Here is a 22,066-nt window from a genome sequence, read left to right as displayed (position 1 = left end):
GAAGTTTGAACCAGCCTGGGCAACATGGTGAAGCTCCAGCTCTATCAAAAATACAAAAAATTAGCTGGGTGTCGTGGAGCGAGCCTGTGCTCCCAGCTACTTGGTAGGCTGAGGCAGGAGGATCGCTTGAGCCTGGAGGCAGAGGTTGCAGTGAGCCAAGATCAGGCTACTGCACTCCAGCCTGCATTGACAGAGTGAGAACCCTGTCTCAAAAAAAAAAAAGAAAAGAAAAAGAAAAAGCAATGAAACACTTTTATTTTTATTTATTTATTTATTTTGAAACAGTGTCTCATCTGTCACCCAGGCTGGAGTGCAATGGCACAATCTCAGCTCAGTATAGCCTCAACTTCCAAAGTTCAAGTGATCTTCCCACCTCAGCCTCCTGAGTAGCTGACACTACAGGCGCACAACACCATGACGAGCTAATTTTTTGTACTGTTTTTGGTGTATAGAGACAAGGTCTCACCATGTTGCCCAGGCTGGTCTCAGACTCCTGAGCTCAAGTGATCCTCCCATCTCAGCCTCCTAACATGCTGGATTACAGCATGGGCCACTGCTCCCGGTACAATGAAACATTTATAAAACATAAGGTATACAAAAGTCAGACACCAGTATTGCTGTAACTGATTAACACACATGATTTAAACAACGGAGAATGAGAAAATTCTTTTGAACTGGATCAGCCACGGTGGCTCACGCTGTAATCCCAGCACCTTGGGAGGCCAAGGCAGGTGGATCACGAGGTTAGGAGTTCAAGACCAGCCTGGCCAATATGGTGAAACCCCATCTCTACTAAACATACAAAAATTAGCCAGGCACGGTGGCGGGTACCTGTAATCCCACCTACTCGGGAGCCTGAGGCAGAAGAATCACATGAAACTGGAAGGCGGAGGTTGCAGTGAGCCGAGATCACGCCACTGCACTCCAGCCTGGGTGAAAGAGCGAAACTCTGTCTCAAAAAAAAAAAGAAAATTATTTGGAACTGAGTGGAATAACCCCAAGATAAATTGCTGGCCAGGCATGGTGGCTCACACCTGTAATCCCAGAACTTTGGGAGGCCCAGGTGGGTGGATCGGTTAAGCCCAGTAAGGTGGGGGTTGCAGCGAGCTGAGACTGCACCACTGCACCCAAGCCAGGGACAACACAAAGAGATTTTGTCTCAAAAAAAAAAGTTAAGTGAAAATAGTAAGGTATAGAGTAGTGTGAAAGTGTGCTACCTAATATGCAAGAAGAGGGAGGGGGAAGAGATATGAGAATATATATACATATTATTGCTATGAGCATAAAGTATCTCTGTATACACAAGAACTTAATATATTAATTACTTGTGAAGAGGGAAATTAGATGGATGAAGATCAGGGAGAGGGAGACTTTTGTTTTATGTTCCTTTTGTGCCTTTTGAAGTTTGAGCCATATGAACATATTAATATTACCTGTTACCAAAAAATGATTAGAAGTTTTAACATAATTAAGCAACTACAAGTTTGCATTTAGAAATACAATCTCAGAGTCCGGGCGCAGTGGCTCAAGCCTGTAATCCCAGCACTTTGGGAGTCCGAGACGGGCAGATCACGAGGTCAGGAGATCGAGACCATCCTGGCTAACACGGTGAAACCCCGTCTCTACTAAAAATACAAAAAACTAGCCGGGCGAGGTGGCAGGCGCCTGTAGTCCCAGCTACTTGGGAGGCTGAGGCAGGAGAATGGCGTGAACTCGGGAGGTGGAGCTTGCAGTGAGCTGAGATCCGGCCACTGCACCCCAGCCTGGGCGACAGAGCAAGACTTCGTCTCAAAAAAAAAAAAAAAAAAAAAAAAAAAAAGAAATACAATCTCAGAAACACAAATTACAAAATATACGTGTATTTCCTATGATTTCTATTAAAACTCCATTTAAAAAAGATCGATACAAAGTCTTTCCTATTTCTACAATTTTAGAGAAAAAGCAAGAGTCACAGCTTATTAGTTTCTTGTCCTAAAATGGGAAAATGTTTAATTGTATTTTCTGATTATAATACATATTCATTGAGTAGTACTCAGAAAATATAGAAAAGTACAAAGAATAAAATAAAAATTATTCATAATCCTATCACCCAGAGAAAGATATTTTACTAATTATTAAATGTAATTAATGAGAACAGTTCATTTCTAATTAGATAGCACGTATTAGATAGCACACTCACTATACCTGTGCTGTCCAGTATGGCTGCCATGAGCCACATGTGGCTACTAAACACTTAAATTGTGGCTCGTCCAAATTGAAATGTGCTGTTTAAGGGTAAAATACATATTGGATTTTGTATACAGTGCCAAAAAAAAAGAGTGTAAAATATGTTATTAATAATAATTGTTTATTAAGAGATGGGGGTCTCATTATATTGCCCAGGCTGGTCTCAAACTCCTGGGCTCAGGTGATCCTCTCGCCTCAGCCTCAAAGTAGCTAGGACTACAGACATGCATCACCATGCCAGGCTAATAATAATTTTTTTTTTTTTTGGAGACAAGGTCTCACTGTGTCACCGAGGCTGGAATGCAGTGGTGCGATCATAGTTCACACTACAGCCTTGAAGTCTAGGGCTCAAGAGATCCTCTTGCCTCAGCCTCCCAAAGTGCTGGGATTACACGTGTGAGCCATCACACCTGGCCTATTTTTTTTTTTTTTTTTTTTTTTTTGGAGATAGAGTCTCATTATGTCATCAGGCTGGAGTACAATAGCGTGATCTCGGCTCACTGCAATCTCCACCTCCCAGGTTCAAGCGATTCTCCTGCCTCAGCCTCCCGAACAGCTGGAACTACAGACACATGCCACCATGCCTGGCTAATTTTTGTATTTTTTAGTAGAGACGGGGTTTTACCATATTGGCCAGGCTGGTCTCAAACTCCTGATCTCAAGTGATCCACAAACTTCGGCCTCCCAAAGTGCTGGGATTACAGGAGTGAGACACTGTGCCTGTTCCCTAATTTTTTACATTGATTGCATGTTGGAATAATATTTGGGGAATACTGGGTAAAATAAAATATATTTTTAATTCTTAGGGTTTTTTTTACATTTTTATTGTAGTTACCAGAAGTTTTAAATTACCTATATGGCTGGGCAAAATGGCTCATGCCTATAATTTGAGTACTTTGGGAGCCTGAGATGGGAGGACTGCTTTAACCTAGGAGTTGAAGACCAGCCTGAGCAACACAGTGAGACCTCATCTCTACGAAAAAATCTAAAATTACGAGGCATGGTGGTGCACACTTGTCGTCCCAGCTACTTCAGAGGCTGAGGCAGGAGGACTGCTTGAGCCTGAAAGGTCAAGGCTGTGGTGAGCCTGATTGTGCCACTGCCCTCCACCCTCCAGCCTGGGCAGCAGGGTGAGACCCTGCCTAAAAAAAAAAAAAAAAAAAAAGGCCAGGCGTGGTGGCTCACGCCTGTAATCCTAGGACTTTGGGAGGCAGAGGTGAGTGGATCACCTGAGGTCAGGAGTTTGAGACCAGCCTGGTCAACATGGAGAAACCCTGTTTCTACTAAGAATACAAAAAAATTAGCCAGGTGTGGTAGTGGGCATGGTAATCCCAGCTACTCGGGAAGCTGAGGTAAGAGAATCCTGGGGGTAGCAAGAACCCTGAGGGCAGGCAGAGGTTGTAGTGAGCTGAGATGGTGCCACTGCACTCCAGCTTCTGCGACAGAGCAAGACTCTGCCTCAAAAAAAAACAAAAACAACAACAAAAAAAACCCTATGCGTCTCATGTTCCTTCCTTCCTTCCTTCCTTCCTTCCTTCCTCCCTCCCTCCCTGCCTGCCTGCCTGCCTGCCTTCCTTCCTTCCTTCCTTCCTTCCTTCCTTCCTTCCTTCCTTCCTTCCTTCCTTTTCTTTCTTTCTTGAGACGGAGTTTCACATTTCACTCTTGTTGCGCAAGCTGGCGTGCGATGGCACAACTTTGACTCACTGTAAACTCCACCTCCCGGATTCAAGCAATTCTCCTGCCTCATCCTCCAGAATAGCTGGGATTACAGGTGCCTGCCACCACACCTGGCTAATTTTTCTATTTTTTTAGTAGAGACGAGGTTTCACCATACTGGTCAGGCTGGTCTCAAACTCCTGACCTCAGGTGATCCACCTGCCTCGGCCTCCCAAAGTGGGATTACAGGCATGAGCCACTGCACCTGGCCGCATCTCGTATATTTCTATTAGAACTGCATTTTACTATTTTATATACAGGTCTCAAAAATTCTCAACAAGTGTATTCACTGATGGCTTCAATGACCAGTTGACAATGTAAGAAGGCAAAAACTTCCACCATAGAATGATGACAGACAGCCACATTTACATATGAAGCCTTCTGAAGTAGGAAAAATGAATTTTTGAACCATCAAAATGATACAAACTTTTACCTTATCTAGACTTTTTTGTAAGGGTACAGCAGTAAGTTTTAAGTTCTATTTAAATCCGATGAAGATTCTGTTTTTAAAATCTGACTCTCGGGCCGGGCGTGGTGGTTCACGCCTATAATCTCAGCACTTTGGGAGGCCAAGGTGGGCGGATCATGAGGTCAGGAGATTGAGACCATCCTGGCCAACATGGTGAAACCCCATCTCTACTAAAATACAAAAAAAAAAAAAAAATTAGCCAGGCGTGGTGGTGCATGCCTATAGTCCCAGCTACTCAGGAGGCTGAAGCAGGAGAATCACTTGAACCCGGGAGGCGGAGGTTGCAGTGAGCCGGGATAACGCCACTGCACTCTAGCCTGGCAAGAGAGTGAGACTTCATCTCCATTTTCTCTCTATCCCCTCAACTCCTTCTCAAAGACTCTTAGAAGAAAGGAATAGGGTAAGCTGAACTGAAGGGAAAAAAACAAAAACAAAAACCTAAGACAATATTCATCAATGTGCTAAGCATCCATAATACTTACTTCAGTTGTCTATTTAATTCTTCAACATAATTCTTTTGGTCCAATATGGCAGCAATTTGAACATTCCTAAATGAGGAAAAAAGTAGCTTTGTGCTAGTTTAAAAGGTATTTATTAAGTGCAAAAAAAATCTAAATCATCTAAAATTATTATAAAACTAAAATAATAAAACAGTGTCTTGCCTTTAAAATAAAACATAAGAATAACAGTAAGCTATGTACTAAGAATCTATAACCTTTGTTGAATAAATCACTTGTCAATAATAGACTTAACAATACCATTAGTGTATTTTAAATTTAAACATAATTAGGGCCAGGCACGGTGGCTCACCCCTGTAATCCCAGGGGTGATTGGGAGGCCAAGGCAGGTAGGTCACTTGAGTCCAGGAGTTCAAAACCAGTCTGGCCAACGTGGTAAAATCCTGTGTCTACTAAAAATAACAAAAATTAGCCAGGCATGGTGGCGGGTGCCTGTAATCCCAGCTACTGGGGAGGCTGAGGCAGGAGAATCACTTGAACCCAGGAGGCGGAGGTTGCAGTGAACCAAGATCGAACCACTGCATTCCAGCCAGGGCAACAGAACAAGACTCTGTCTCAAAAAAGAAACAAAAAAAAAAACACAGTTCGATCTTGAAGTAAACCAGTATTTGCAAACTTGTGAATAATAAGCTTTCATCTCTTTTATTCCAAAAAACAGCTATTAAAATGGGTCTCAGAAACTACAGTTATAACCAAAGGTCCCACTTCATACAATTAATAAAATCTCCTTCTCCTAAGTGATTTTCCAAAATCTGCTTTGTAAAGCTTGTAATGGAAGTGAAAATGAAATGAAGAAGTCACAGAGGGGAAAACAACAAAATAAAACCACACTGTAAATAGATGGATCTTATAATGATTTGTAAAGAGCTATATAAAAAACCCAATATGTGAAATAACTTATGAAAATCATACCTTTCTTTATTTCCAATATCTTCTTCATTCTTTAAATACATAGAAAAATCAATCACTCCAACCTGAAGTAAATAAAGATTTTTTTTTATTTAAAGGGGAGAAAATACTTTATCAGAAGTACCTTTACTGAATGTCACTCTTAATATTCTTTTAGTGTTTAACAGTCCTGTTTACAACTTCAAATGACACCTGATCAAGGAGGAACTGTGCAAACTGAAAACACTTTGCATTTGGCACTAATCACTTTCACTTACTTGTGAGTCTAAATCCTCTCCCTTCACACACAGATTAGCATCGATCACATTCAGGCCAACCAGCAGCCCAACAATTACTGCTCCTTCTTCTTCCATCATTAGTGCATGATACTCATAAAACTCACTGTGAAAATTTAAAAAATAAGGACTTTAAATCACAAATTTATTTCAAAAACTAAAATTTAAAATCACCATTATTTTCCTAATCTTCCACCTTACAGAAATGGAAGCCATCTCAGTTAGGTACCTTCAAATTAGGCTTTACACATGTGAATAACTTTTTATATTTTTTAAATTTAAATGTCTCTATTGAAAAATCAAAAGGACTGAAGGAGATAAAAGAGGGAAAAATGTTTTGAGAGAGAGAAAAGAGGAGCAAAAAGGGATGAAAAGAAAAAGTGGCACCAGACACGGTGCCTCACGCCTGTAATCCCAGCACTTTGCGAGGCCAAGCAGGAAGATCACTTGAGGTCAGGAGTTCAAGACCAACCTGGCCAACATGGTGAAACACCACCTCTACTAAAAATACAAAAATTAGCCAGGCATGGCAGCACATGCCTGTAATTCCAGCTACTCAGGAGACTGAGGCAGGACAATTGCCTGAATCCAGGAGGCAGAGGTTGCAGTGAGCCAAGATCACGCCACCACACTCCAGCCTGGGCAACAGAACAAGACTCCGTCTCAAAAAAATAAAAATAAAGAGAGGCAACACTGAGCCCTGGGACATTTCTGACTCAGGCGGATATAGTGACTGCTGCTGATCTGATTATGATATATTTTATTAAAGTTGAACTTTCAATCCTTAGATTTATTAAGACCTTGGGATAAAGACTAAGGAGGAAAATGAACATATGCAACATTTCAAAGCCCATGTTCAAGTCAATGCATTTGATAGGTGTATTATAAATCTTAATAGATAATTATAAATTAAAGACACTTTGGGATATCTACATTCTAAAAACTGTTCAAAAAGAGAGTTGTGAAAGAAATAGGATGGTCCAAAAACTAAGTCTCATCAACATACATTCAGAGAAGTAGTTATCACTGTCTCGCGCCTTCTTTAATAAGTCCCATGTACATTATTTAATCACTTTTATTATCCTTCAGAATACTGAGAAGCTGTGGGTACTTAACGTATGGTCATTCTCGTTTAACAACTGGGAAAACCACAACGTAAAATCAGAGTCACAAGTAAAACCAAAACCAGGACTAAATTCTCCACAACATCAGAGAGGCACTCTAACAGAACAAGAATGAATGGAGGGCCACCATGGGCCCACTCCCTTGGAGAACTGATTGCCCTTGCTCTGAAAGTCTGTCTTAAATAAATGTTTGGCCTTCATTTTATTTTATTTTTTTGAGACAGGGCCTCACTCTATCACCCAGGCTGGAGTGCAGTGGCACAATCTCAGGTCACTGCAACCTCCCTCTACCAGGTTCAAGCAGTTCTCCTGCCTCAGCCTCCCAAGTAGCTGACATTACAGGCATGTGCCACCACACCCAGCTAATTTTTGTGTTTTTAGTAGAGACGGGGTTTCACCACGTTGGTCTTGAACTCCTGACCTCAAGTGATCCACCCACCTTGGCCTCCCACAGTGCTGGGATTACAGGCATGAGCCACCACACCCAGCCAAAATAAATGTTTGGCCTTCAATTTAAAGTGTGCCCACAATACAGTTGAAGCAATAATATGGATATTCAAATTCTAAAAAAACCCAAAAAACAAAAAGCCTATGAAATTAAAGCCCCAAATTCCAACACAAATTTTTATCCATAGAATTAACCATATTCAGAAAAATAAAACTAATTGAGAAATGTACTATATATAGCAGTTTCCAGGCAGGGGAAAAGAAAAAAAGTTTTAACAAAGAGGAAGAAATGTAATTATATATAAATTTCCCCATCCTGGCTGATAACAAGCTTACAGTATTCATATATAAGGCTAGTTCCTGATCCATGTTATGCCTCCATCATGTTTTTCTGTCTCATTTTGCTCCTCCTTTTATTTTATATCATTTTATTATATGTTATATATCCTTTCATATTACATCTTAAATCCTTTTTGGAAGACAGCATATAAATAAAATAAAAAATGAAAAGATCACGACTTAATAGTACTAACCTTAAGAGATCCCTCTGAATAATCAAGCAACGTAAGTAATCGGCCATTTTTTTTTGCATAAGGGCTAATCGAAGCCATGCTCTTGCTCGACCAAGAGGGGTCCTAAAGAGAAGAACCAATTGATCAGAAAACAGCCCTAGCCCAAAGATCACATCTTCTATCGCGAGAGGTATATATTAACAAGGAAGAAGGGCATTTTTATAATGGTTTTGTTTTCTTTTTATAGTTTTATCTTTTTGAGCACACAGACCAATCCCTGAGAGCTGGGTAAATCTGCTCCTCCTGTAGCAGATTTAGGTACTATTTAATATCTTGGAAGAAATGACTCTAAACACAGTAGTGTATCGCTTAATGACAGGGATACGTTCAGAAAAATGCGTTGTTAGGTGATTTCATCATGGAGTGGACATTTGCAAACCTAGATGGTATATACACCTATGCTATATAGTATACCCTATTGTTCCTAGGTTGCAAACCTATATAGCGTGCTACTGTACTGAATGCTGTAGGCAATTGCTACACAATTGTTAAGTATTTGTATATCTAAACATGGAAATGGTAAAGTAAAAATACAGTATTATAATTTTATGGAACCACCATCATTGAATGAAATGTTATGCAGCGCAGGACTGTGGTGAGAATACTTCTATAAGAAATGTTTAGGTGGACATGGTGGCTGACACCTGTCATCCCTACACTTTGAGAGGTTAAGGTGGGAGGATCACTTGAGTCCAGGAGTTAGAGGACAGCCTGGACAACATAGGGAGACCCTGTCTCTATAAAATAAAAAAAAAATTAAGTCAAAAAAATTAAAATTAAAAAATCAAAATGCCAGGTATGTGCCTGTAGTCCCAGCTACTCAGGAGGCTGAAGCAGGAGGGCTGTTTAAGCCCAGTAGGCAGAGGCTGTAGTGAACAGTGATTCACTGTACTCGAGCCTGGGCGACAGAGTGAGACACTCTCAGAAAAAAGAAAAGAAATATTTAGCCTGAACGGGCTTAGCCCTCTAAAAATAAATATTAAAACTTCACCAGGCTGGGCCCAGTGGCTCCTGCCGGTAATCCCAGCACTTTGGGAGGCCAAGGCGAGCAGATCACAAGGTCAGGAGTTCGAAAGAAGCCTGGCCAACATGGTGAAACCCCATCTCTACTAAAAATACAAAAAAATAGCTGGACTTGGTGGTGGGTGTCTGTAATCCCAGCTACTCAGGAGGCTGAGGCAGGAGAATCACTTGAACCCAGGAGGCGGAGGTTACAGTGAGGCAAGATCGCACCATTGCACTCCAGCCTGGGCAACAAGGCAAGACTCGGTTGCAACAAGGCAAAACAAAAAAACAATTGTTTCAACAATAAGGCACCATAATGTCTTCAAAAACATAAGTAACATTATATCTGAATTTTGAAAATCATAACAAAGCTAAGAGGGTGCCAGGCTAGTAATTAAAGAGAAATCACTGTGCTGCTTACTGGTTTTCAAATGTTTCTTTAATCCGGTTGCATTTAGGAAATTAAATCTCATACCTCTCTTACCCAAGTTCTATCTGTTATTAAAAACAAAAGCAGCCTGGCGTGGTGGCTCACGCCTGCAATCCCAGAACTTTGGGAGGCCAAGGCGGGTGGATCACTTGAGGTCAGGAGTTCGTGACCAGCCTGGCCAACACGGTGAAACCCTGTCTCCACTAAAAATACAAAAATTAGCCAGGTAGGCCCGGTGCGGTGGCCCATGCCTGTAATCCCAGCACTTTGGGAGGCTGAGGTGGGCAGATCAAGAGGTCAGGAGATCGAGACCATCCTGATTAACACGGTGAAACCCAATGTCTACTACAAATACAAAAACATTAGCCCGGCGTGGTGGCGGGTGCCTGTAGTCCCAGCTACTCAGGAGGCTGAGGCAGGAGAATCACTTGAACCCAGGAGGCTGAGGTTGCAGTGAGCCAAGATCGCACCACTGCACTCCAGCCTGGGTGACAGAGCAAGGATCCGTCTCCAAAAAAAAAAAAAGAATGTAAGAACTGAGTCTTAACACTTTACACCTACAAAAAATTTTCAATACTCATGAGTTCTTAGCTAACATACTCCAACTTTTAGGATATTTTACATATATTTGTCTGATGAAACAGGCTGGTGACATTATAGGTACCAATTTTCAGAGGAAGCACAGTAATTTACACCAGTCCTAGGGTATATAAGTGGCATATCTGATAACTGGAATCTCCTGAGCCTGTGCCCTGGATTCAGCCTAAATCAGTCTTTTATCAAATACTTATTGACCTTCTACTACAGTCAAACTAATTTAACACTCAGAAAACAAAGATGTATAATTGATATATCCTATCTTAAAAGGACTTTCAATTTCCTACAATATAAGGCAGAACAGTGAGTGGTTAATTCTGATTGAAGGGGCTAAGAAAAACTTCATAAAGGAAATAGGATTTGAGTTGAGCCATAAAGAATGAACATAATTTTATTAGAAGAGGATTAGAAAAAGGGGAGTTAAGACTAAGAGAAGACAATAAGCTAGAGTGTGAGGTACTTTGGAGGAACAATGAATACACTTCTGTGGCTAGGGATGAACAAGTAATAGGCCTCCTTACTTCAGACCAGGTAGATCCCGGACACTGGCTCCTATTTCCTCTGCTTCTGGGTACAACTTCTCCACCAGTTCCAAAGGGCCCCAGATGGTTTTGTTATAACTCAAAAATGATTTTCTTACTGAAAAAAAGAACACATAATGCACACAATGTCAACATATAAAACTGTAGTAACTTATTTTTAAATATTTAGTTTCAACATTTCTAACTTAACATACAATTATTCAGAGACCTTTCCTCTCTTTTATCCACTACATATCCCAGTGGATATGGAGCCTATGCAAGTAGGATCCTGTTGCCCATCCTGCTATTTTTTTCCTGCATGATAAAAAGGCACAGTGACCATTCTTTCATATCAAATAAGCAGTTAGGCAATTAAAGTGAAAAATGACTGCACTCATTCTCTACCAGTACCAAAATAAAGGCTAGTGGCCCTAGCTGATTGATCTTTATAAGTTTATTAAATAAACATAGCACAAATAAAAAGTTATTTTATTTTTTATAATAATGCTTTTGCTTTTTGTTTTTTTAGTAAGTAGAGATGGAGTTTTGCTATGTTGACCCAGCTGGTCTTGAACTCCTGGCCTCAAGTGTTCCTCCCATCTCAGCCTCCCAAAGTGCTGGGATGACAGGCATGAGCCACCACACCCGGCCTAAGAAGTTATTTTAATTTTAAATATGAAAAATTGTTAATTTCCTTTTCCTTGTATTTTATTCTGAGATTTAGTCAATATAAAACTATGAAATTTCCATACATTTATTTGTTATTACTGACCAGATCTCCTGCAAAAAATGGTGCCTATCATATACACCACCCAAGGATAACCAAGATAGGCAATTTTTCCCGGGGGGAGAAAAATCACACACAAAGTAGCTTTACAATGATTTATCCAGATAAGCCTATAACTGCTAGGACATGGTTCAACATATATTGCGAAGTAAAGGATAATACAGTCTAAAAATAGTTTAAAATTTAACTATTTTGGCTATAATTTGGCAAACTATATTTCAGCAGGCTTGGGGAAAATCAAGATGCAGTCCTAGGTGACAGAGTGAGACCCCCATCTCAAAAAAAAAAAAAAAAAAGAGGAGCATGGTTATGGTTAAATAAAATATGCCATATATATACCTGATATAATTCTGATATAGACATCTATGTAAATGGAGAGATCTCCAAGTCATATCATTATTTTTTTTTATTTATTTATTTTTGAGACAGAGTCTTACTCTGTCTCCCAGACTAGAGTGCAGTGGCACGATCTCAGCTCACTGTAACCTCTGCCTCCCAGGTTCAAACAATTCTCCTGCCTCAGCCTCCCAAGTAGCTGGGGCTACAGGCATGCAGTGCCACATTCAGCTAATTTTTGTATTTTTAGTAGACACGGGGTTTCACTATGCTGGCCAGGCTGATCTCGAACTCCTGACCTCAAGTGATCTGCCGGCCTCAGCCTCCCAAAGTGCTGAGATTACAGACATGAGCCATCACACCCAGCCATTTTTTTTTTTAAAGAAGGAAGTCACAGAATAATAGCCTGAGTACAATTAGAGTAAAAGAAAAAAAAAACAGAAAAGGGATAAGGGAATATCTAATTCTCTCATTTTCTTTCTTTCTTTTGAGACAGAGTCTCACTCTGCAGCCCCAGGCTGAAGGGTAGTGGCACGATCTCGGCTCACTGCAACCTCCGCCTCCCTGGTTCAAACGATTCTCCTGCCTCAGCCTCCTGAGTAGCTGGGATTACAGGCGAACACCACCAGTCTGGCTAATTTTTGTATATTTTGGTAGAGACAGGTTTTCACCATGCTGGCCAGGTTGGTCTTGAATTCCTGACCTCAAAGTGATCCACTCGCCTCAGCCTCCCAAAGTGCTGGGATTACAGGTGCCCAATTTCCTTTAGATAAATTAATAAAAGAGAATGAATAAAAACCGTGTTTTGTTCTATGTACTTCTCTGTTGTTTGATTCACGTACAAAAAGAGTATATTTTGCTAGTGTGTATATATTTTAAGAAATTGCTTTAAGTCTTTAAAGAAAAAGAAACGAGTATGCTAATAACATCACATAGGATTTTCTCAAATTTTGATGTCAAGGCTTCATTCTTGTTTTGAAGTACTTTTTATTAAAACAAGGTTTAGGTAAATCTTTGTTTTTTTTTTTGTTTGTTTTGTTTTTTTTTTTGAGACAGGGTCTCTGTTGCCCAGGCTGGAGTACAGTGGCAAAATCACAGCTCACTGAAGCCTCGACCTTCTCAGGCTCAGGTGATCCTCCCACTTCAGCCTCCCGAATAGCTGGGACCACAGGCATATGCTGGGATTACAGGCATGAGCCACCATGTCCGGCCAGTCAAGCTTCTTTTACTCTATAATAGTCACTCTAGTGTACAACTCTTACACAGCCCTCTACATAGATACTCACCATATGAACTAGAGGCCAAAACTGTGAACAATTATTATAAGTAAAAGCACAGTTATTATGCAATTAATATTTTAAAGTAAATATAAAACAAACATTTTATATGTAACAATAATTCAATATGTACCGATAGTAGAATACAATATCTGCTGTTATCATCCTCAGGGATGGCTCACATTTCTACAATAACTCCATCCAGAAGAGATATCTACATATGTTCGTGTATGTATCTAGGAGGTTTCTATTTCAACAATCTACTATTTCAATGCACTTGTTCAACAGGGTTTGAAGTATTAATGAGCTCATAACAGTATCACCAGCTTTAAAATATAACTCTGTAACTGTCCTAGAAAACAGAAACCAGTTCAGAATATGTAAGTTTAAAAAATTTAAAAATCAAATATTCTGTTTACAAAACATTAACAACTAAGCATTTTCTGAAGATCATTATTAGACCATTATTAGAAAACATAGAGATATTTTCTCCCAAAATCAATCCACTCAATATTTTTTAGTGCATAGTAATAGTAATCATGGCCTCAAAAAATAACCCATTCTCAAGGGCACTTAAAATGGAAAAAGGGAGATTCTAAAATGAATTAATTTTTTAAAATCTCACAATACCTTTAAGACCATGTTTCAGGCAATGTTCCATAACAACAAAGAATTGCTGCAAGGGGGGATAGTCAGAATCCAAAGTGCGGCCAAAGCTCAGAGCAGATTCAATGAGTCCTTTGATACTCAGTTTAGCCATGTTTAACAAGTTTGCTCTCTCTACAGCTGTGGGGTCTTTTGTAGCTGAAAACACAAGAAAGGAATCCAACATCATTTGTAAGACATGACAATGAAAAAATACACAAACCCTTGCCTTCTCCTATAAAAACCAACAGTAGTTTGCTGTTCCTTGGTTGACAAATTCTCCCCAGCTAAACTACACCCTTGATTAACTTCTCTTTATGTCTCGCACATATACTGTAAAAAATTTCCGGCCAGGCGCGCTGGCTCACGCCTGTAATCCCAGCACTTTGGGAGGCCGAGGCAGGCAGATGACGAGGTCAAGAGATTAAGACCATCCTGGCCAACATGGTGAAACCCTGTCTCTACTAAAAATACAAAAATTAGCTGGGCGTGGTGGTGTGTACCTGTAATCTCAGCTACTTGGGAGGCTGAGGCAGGAGAGTCACTGGAACCCAGGAGGCAGAGGTTGCAGTGAGACGAGATGGCGCCACTGCACTCCAACCTGGTGACAGAGCGAGACTCTGTCTCACAAAAATAATAATAATAATAAAAGAAAACAGAAAATCTCCATGACCACTCCAGCCAAAGTTTATGAATTATTCTCAAGATCCTGCAAATCTGTCATTCTCCTGTATTTATTTAACTTTCCTGGTACCTCTTCATAGAGAATGAGTTTTTAAAATGATCTTCTGTGGAGATAAATTTGAGCTGAGAGACAACACGTTTAAGGGCCTCATGCAAAAGGTGAATAGCAGGTACCGTCTAAGGATGAATTCCAAGGCAAAAACGTTCAGAATAAACTGGCAATAAAATAAAGGTAGTTCAAATTCTAGGATTCCACTGTCACCCACAACAAACATGATAGGTAAAATACACTGACAAGTAAGGGGAGACAGGAGAAGCCGTCCAATTCTTTCAGTCTACCCTCTTTCTGTCTGGCTTCTTCATTCTGACTGTAGTTCTGTATTGCATGACTGTTTTATTTTCAAAGAGAAAAGCACAGACCAGTTTTACATTAATGTTTCTCACCCATCCACACAGTTCAGGAAGGCCACAGCGTCAGTCTGAATACCAAGTTAATAGATGCATATTCCCAAAGGCCTGATTTTTAATTGATATTTTTAAGACACAGTATCATCAAGCAAGATATTTTCAATTCACAAAAATATTGTCCTCCTTCCCACAAATTTTATTCTCAGTTTACTTAGAAATTCAGATGCTTCCCCATCATCTCGTTACTGTTGTGACTGGTGGAAATACCTTCAACAAACACAGATGACAAAACTAAGGTGTGGAAAAACGAAGCACTTAATATAATACTTCATAATCTCTGACAAATTTACAAGTCATCAATGTGTCCGTTTTTCCTTCACTGAACAACAACAACAAAACCCAGAGTCTCCAACGATCTAGTATTCTAGCTCTGATTTCTAGACAGCTAGGCATGACGCCTGACACTGAATCCTAAGCAACCTAAAATGCAAACAGCCACAACTGCTATGGCCAAACTGCCTGGTGGAAAAATGTCCATACACGACATTCCTTTAAATCTGCATCGTGGTCTGACTCCCACTACTTTTCGGGAGTGAAACCACTTGATGTTTCATAATCCGTGGTAACTCTCATTTTTAACACAGCCCATCATAATTCCTAACGTGCGATGCCACAACCACACAAAGGGTGTTTTGCAGCTGCTGGGAGGCAGATCGGTGCTGGGCACTGGCAGTTCCCACGCCGAGGGGCGCTCACACCTCGGCCACGCCCCGGCTGCGCTCCAGGACTCCTCCAGCCAGGACGCGACCTCCAAACCCGGCCGCAGGCGCGCGAGGAGTCCCAGGGCCAGTGCCCGCACCTTGCCAGGACCAACCCCTTCCCTGCTTCTCTTCCTGCCCCTTCCCCCCAGCAAGGCTGCCCAGAGGCCTGGGGCCCCCCAAGACCATCGCGGCGGGCTCACCCAGGCTCCTGCGCGTCAGCACTCCCCGTCTCCCGCCCTCGGCGTCAGGCACCCAGGCCAAAACCTGAGATGCGTCTTCCCTCCGCCACCCCCAAACCTGAAAAGTCATCGCCCCTCCCCGACTGCTCCCCGACTCCGGAGTGACACCCTGCCCGGCCCAGTCCTAGCTCCTGGACGCCGTGGCACCTCGAGCCCTCGGCCACTATGCCTCAAAACCCGGGCGGGAACGGGCCGGAACAAGGGAGGGGGCGCGTTGCCATGACGACCCCGGGAGCCCCCGAGTCCCAGGCAGTCCCCGCCCATCCCGGGTTCGGGCCCCAGTTCCGACTGGCGGCCTCGGCGTCTCCCACAGCTCACAGTCCACCCCGCCTGGCCGCAGCCCTCGGCCCGGGACTGAGGGCCGAACGTTCGGTCTCGGCCCGCTCGCCTTACCCATGGCGGCGGCGGCGGCGGCGGCGGCGCGATCTCGGGCGGGGGCTTCCTCGGCCTGGTCAGCAGCTCCCTCCAGGCGCTCGGCAGCCACCACCGCATCTGCAGCCAGGCCAGCTGCGGCCCACAGCGCCCCCGGCGGCGGGAGGGCGCCCGGGCGGCCCCAGGGGGAGCGGCGCCCCCGGTCGGGCGGGGACCCGCGGAGCCTTTGGCGGGCGGGAGAGCAAGCCCGCTGTCTCTAAGCCTCCTCGCATCCGCTGGGACCGCAAGAAGTAAAGGAACGTGATGGAGACCACGGGTGTGAGGAGCCAGAGTGCTAGGCCCTCGGTCCCGTGCCCCGGGGGCTTCGCCGGAGCGCGAAGGCCGGATTTCAAGGGGCGGCCGGCCACACGCAAACGTTGCTTCCACCGGGCTAGCGGGGCCTGATATAATAACACGCCTGACTACTGCCCCTTCACCTTCATAAACACAAAGGGGACCAAAAGAGTTTAGAAAGTCTGAAGCAATTAACAGCAGGCAGAAACCTACTAAAACTAGCCCCAAATTACGAGTTTGTTTTCTGGGTTTTTTTTTTTTTTTTTTTTTTTTTTGAGATGGAGTCTCGCTCTGTCACCAGGCTGGAGTGCAGTGGCGCGATCTCGGCTCACTGCAACCTCTGCCTCCCGGGTTCAAGGGATTCTTCTGCCTCATCCTCCCGAGTAGCTGGGATGACAGGCGAGCACCACCCCGCCAGCTAATATGTTTGTATTTTTAGTAAAGACGGGGTTTCACCATGTTGGCCAGAATGGTCTCGATCTCTTGACCTGGGGATCTGCCCATCTCGGCCTCCCAAAGTGCTAGGATTACAGGCCTGAGCCACAGAGCCCGTCCTAAAGCAAGCTGGTAAGACTCATTACAAAAAGCTAAAGTGAAAAAAGAAAGAAAACAATTCAAAAATATTTCATTATGTGCTACAGCAATATCCACACAAGCACTAAAATTCAGACCTCGGCTGGGTGCGGTGGTTCATGCCTGTAATCCCAGCACTTTGAGAGGTTAAGTTGGATAGATCACGAAGTCAGGAGTTCAAAACCAGCCTGACCAACATGGTGAAACTCTGTCTCCACTAAAAATACAAAATTTAGGCAGAGGTGGTGGCACGCGCCTGTAGTCCCAGCTACTTGGGAGGCCAAGGCGGGCGGATCACCCGGTCAGAAGTTCGAGACTAGTCTGGCTAACATGGTGAAACCTCATCTCTACTAAAAATACAAAAATTAGCCGGGCGTGGTGGCGCATGCCTGTAATCCCAAGATTACGTCTCAGGAAAAAAAAAAAGTCAAACTTCATCCCTGGATCCATCTTGGTTCACATTTCCCAGGATTATGAGCCCTAGTCACCTTAAGGGCCAGTAGTGACTCGAGTAGAATTAGATAGGCATATCCTATTAGCTACAAGAGATTTTTCTTTCTTTTTTTTTTTTTTTTTTTTTTGAGACAGGGTCTCACTCTGTCACTCATGCTGGAGTACAGTGGGAAGATCTCAGCTCACTGCAACTTCCGCCTCCCAGGCTCAAGTGATCCTCCCACCTCAGCCTCCCTAGTAGCTGGGACCACAGACGCTCATCACCACACCCAGCTAATTTTTTGTATTTTTGTGCTTTTTATTAAAAAAAAAAGTTACATATATATGATATATATCTTATGATCCCAGTTTTAGTTTATCAATAAATACAGCAATATGAATATATACCTATATACGTCTAGTTAGAAAAATAAATGCATAGGTAAGAGACTGAGTAAAGTACTTGAAAATGTTAATAGTTACAATGTGTGGGTGGGGGCATTGTGATTACTTTTTTCCCTAAACTATTGTGTGTGTGTGTGAGTATGTGTGTAAACTTTTAGTTTTGAGGGTATATGTGAAGGTTGGTTGCATAGGTGAACTCATGTCATGGGGGTTTGTTGTACAGATTATTTCATCACCCAGTTAAGTCCAGTATCCGACGGTTATCTTTTCTACTCCTCTCCCTCCTCCCATCCTCGTCTGTCAAGTAGACCCCAGTGTCTGTTGTTCCCCGTTTTTTTTTTTAAGACAGGGTTTCACCATGTTGGCCAGGCTGGTCTCAAACTCCTCAGCTCAAGTGATCCACCCACCTCAGCCTCCCAAAGTGTTGGATTACAGGCATGAGCAACCGCACCTGGCCTTTCTTTTCCCATCTTTGTGTTTCATGAGTTATTTAGCTACCATTAATTTTTATTTTATTTTTTATAGAGATGGGGTCTCACTATGTTGCCCAGGCTGGTCTCAAACTCCTAGCCTCTAGCGATCCTCCTGTCTCAACCGTCCAAAGTGCTGGGATTATAGGCATGAGCCACCATACCCAGCCTACAAGTCATCTTTTTCATGAGCAATATGGTCCACTGAATCCAGGTGGACCACCTTGTCACATCATGCCACAGAGCTTTCAGCCTTAGCCTTAGCTGGCTCAAGACATGATTTTCTTACAATGACAATTGTAATGCTTCTGAACATTTGTATAGCACCTGGAAGATGTTACCATGCTGGGCGGTACAGGGGAAGGGAGATACACATAGTGGCCGGGAAAATTGCAGAATTCCTAATCAGAAAACGTGGGTTCTGGCAATGACTTGCCATGGGGTCATATGCTAACACAGGCTATCTATGCTAGGTTCTCTATAGGGTTTAATTGAGAAAATATCCACGAAAAATATTGATAAATATTAAAGTATCCTACTAATTACAACTGCTGCTTTTAAAAAGCAGTATAACAGGCCAGGTGTGGTAGCTCATGCTTGTAATCCCAGCACTTTGGAAGGCCAAGGTGGGAGGATCACCTGGTCAGGAGTTCGCGACCGGTCTGGCTAACGCAGTGAAACCTCGTCTCTACTAAAAATACAAAAATTAGCCAGGCATGGTGGTGCATGCCTGTAATCCCAGCTACCTGGAAGGCTAAGGCAGGAGAATCACTGGAACCCAGGAGGCAGAGGCTATAGTGATCCAAGATCTCACCACTGCACTCCAGCCTGGGCAACAGAATGAGACTCCATCTCAAAAAAAAAAAAAAAAAAAAAACAGAAAAAGAAAAAAAGCAGTAAACAGGCAGATGTGGTACCTCATGCCTGTAATCCAAGTACTTTGAGAGCCTGAGGCAGGAGGATTGCGTCAAGCCTAAAGTTCCAGACTACCCTGGCCAACATAGCAAGACCCTGTTTCTAAAAACAAATTTTTTCTAGTTAGCTGGGTGTAGTGGTGTGCACCGGTAGTCCCAGCTACTCAGGAGGCTGTGACAGAAGGACCACTTGAGGCCAGGAGTCTGAGGTTGCAGTGAACTATGATCCTGCCATGCACTCTAGCCTGGCCAACAGAGACTCCATCTCTTAAAAAATAAATAAATAAAAGCAGTAAATACTATGACGCTCCACATAGGTACTATTATAGTACTGTATGCAGATGAAGATAATTCTTTTTTTTTTTTTTTTTTTTTTTTTGAGACGAAGTCTTGCTCTGTCGCCCAGGCTGGGGTGCAGCGGCCAGATCTCAACTCACTGCAAGCTCCGCCTCCCGGGATCACGCCATTCTCCTGCCTCAGCCTCCCAAGTAGCTGGGACTACAGGCGCCCGCCACCTCACCCGGCTATAGTAGAGACGGGGTTTCACCGTGTTAGCCAGAATGGTCTCGATCTCCTGACCTCGTGATCCGCCCGTCTCGGCCTCCCAAAGTGCTAGGATTACAGGCGTGAGCCACCGCGCCCGGCGAGATGAAGATATTATTTTGGGTGGGAGAGAAATCAGAAAGGCTTTTTGGAGAAGGTGGCATCTTCAAGTCTTTCTAAGTGGGTAGAGATGCCTAAATGGTGATGGAAGAACAGACAAATCTAGAGAGCAGATCAAATGGGAAACAGAATAGGCATGCATAGAAACAGCAAAAATAGTTTCGTATGGTTACAACCAATACACAAAGACCCCATTAAAGAATAACCACTGTTACAAACCATGGGTTCCGACCTACTAGTGGGACATGAAAGCAATTTTAACAGGTTGCAATTAGCTTTGTTTTTATTTTTTATTTTATTTTATTTGAGACAGAGTCTCAGTCACCCAGGCTGGAGTGCAATGGCATGATCTTGGCTTACTGCAACCTCCACCTCCACCTGCTTGAATCGGGTTCAAGTGATTCTTGTGCCTCAGCTTCCCGAGTAGCTGGGATTACAGGCGTGCACCACCATGCCCAGTTAACTTTTCTATTTTTAGTAGAGACGGGGTTTTACCATGTTGGCCAGGCCAGTCTCGAACTCCTGACCTCAAGTGATCCGCCCACCTTAACCTCGCAAAGTGCTGGGATTACAGGCGTGAGCCACCGCGCCCAGCCACTTTGTTTTTAATGGAATAGAGTGGAACATACCAGGGCATATCACATACAGAAAGGGTAAATATTGTCTTATGGCAGTATTGTTTCAGATGCATATGCATACACAAATTTACATTGAGTCATGATGTAAAATGGATTTCTTATTGCGGGTGTGATATTTTTGGTTTAAATACTAGCCTAGATCATCATAGACCAAACTATGTAATTACTAAAGGGTGAGATTACAAATAAATTTCATTTTCTGGCCGGGTACGGTGGCTCATGCTTGTAATCCCAGCACCTTGGAAGGCCGAGGCAGGCAAATCATGAGGTCAGAAGTTCGAGACCAGCATGGCCAACACAGTGAAACACCGACTCTACTAAAAACACAAAAATTAGCTGGCATGGTGGCAGGTGCTTGAACCTGGGAAGTGGAGGTTGCAATGAGCTGAGATTTTGCCATTGCACTCCAGCCTGGGTGACAGAGCCAGACTCTATCTCAAAAAAAAAAAAAAAAAGAAATTTCATTTTCTAAAATATGTAGTGTTTGAAATTCTTACTAAAATATGTACTGCTCTGTAATTAGAGGGGGAAAAATGTTTTGTTTTGTTTTGAGACGGAGTTTCACTCTTATTGCCCAGGCTGGAGTGCAATGGCGCAATCTCGGCTCACTGCAACCTCCGCCTCCCAGGCTCAAGTGATTCTCCTGCCTCAGTCTCCCAAGTAGCTGGGATTACAGGCTCCCGCCACCGCACCCAGCTAATTTTTGTATTTTTAGTAGAGACGGGGTTTCACCGTGTTGGCCAGGCTGGTCTCGAACTCCTGACCTCAGCTGATCCACCCGCCTCGGCCTCCCAAAATGCTGGGAATACAGGCATGAGCCACCGCACCCAGGCCAAAAATGTTTTAAAGAAAGAAAAATTATGCCAAGATCTTTAAGCACAGAGAACTGTGAGATGACGTCATTTACAGAAATAGGGATCACAGGAGGAAGGCATTAAATGAAGATGGAAATTTCCGATTTCTTTGTACTAAGTCTAAAATGTTCACAGAATATTCTGAAGGCATTGGCTGGAAGGCAGCTATATAACTAGAACTTGGAAGACAGGGCGTAGTACAGGTTTAGTAAACAGCCACATGGTTGATGGGTGAAGCCAGTAACTGTCCAAAGAGAAAGAAGAGGACCAAACCAGACTTGGAGCTCTGGGGAAAACCCGCTGTTAGACAGCCAGGAATAAGGAGAAAAGAAAGGAATTGGAGACAGCAGCAAAAGGGAAGTAAGGGGGAGGGGGACAGGAACTCTGAACTGATTCAGGAGAGGGGCCACCGGAACAGCCACACTGTCTTTGCATCGTGGCTTTATACTTTTTTTTTGAGATGGAG

The 22,066-nt window shown here is 42.9% G+C and overlaps 1 protein-coding gene across 6 annotated transcripts in view; it reads right to left on the bottom strand.

Annotated features, from left to right (window-relative positions):
- Positions 1 to 16,451, bottom strand: part of RUFY2 (RUN and FYVE domain containing 2) — a 61,384-nt gene extending 44,933 nt beyond the window's left edge. For 3 of the 6 annotated variants that reach the window (XM_010375249.2, XM_030941540.1, XM_010375258.2), the window contains exons 1-7: positions 16,340 to 16,451; positions 13,840 to 14,013; positions 10,810 to 10,927; positions 8,218 to 8,319; positions 6,096 to 6,219; positions 5,842 to 5,903; positions 4,894 to 4,959 (exon numbers count right to left, since the gene is read on the bottom strand). In XM_010375249.2, the coding sequence (XP_010373551.1) occupies positions 4,894 to 4,959; positions 5,842 to 5,903; positions 6,096 to 6,219; positions 8,218 to 8,319; positions 10,810 to 10,927; positions 13,840 to 14,013; positions 16,340 to 16,343 (650 nt within the window). In that variant the 5' untranslated portion in view covers positions 16,344 to 16,451. Of the gene's footprint in view, positions 1 to 4,893; positions 4,960 to 5,841; positions 5,904 to 6,095; positions 6,220 to 8,217; positions 8,320 to 10,809; positions 10,928 to 13,839; positions 14,014 to 14,357; positions 14,380 to 14,982; positions 15,098 to 15,907; positions 16,017 to 16,339 lie in introns of those variants that run through there. The other 3 variants (XM_030941538.1, XM_030941539.1, XM_030941541.1) reach the window with 3 other exon arrangements.
- Positions 16,452 to 22,066: the final 5,615 nt, after the last annotated feature.

Source organism: Rhinopithecus roxellana, chromosome 11, assembly GCF_007565055.1.
Source record: "Rhinopithecus roxellana isolate Shanxi Qingling chromosome 11, ASM756505v1, whole genome shotgun sequence".
NCBI classification, from domain to species: Eukaryota; Metazoa; Chordata; class Mammalia; order Primates; family Cercopithecidae; genus Rhinopithecus; species Rhinopithecus roxellana.
Note: the sequence above shows the minus strand (reverse complement) of the source record. Positions and strands in the feature narration are given on the sequence as shown.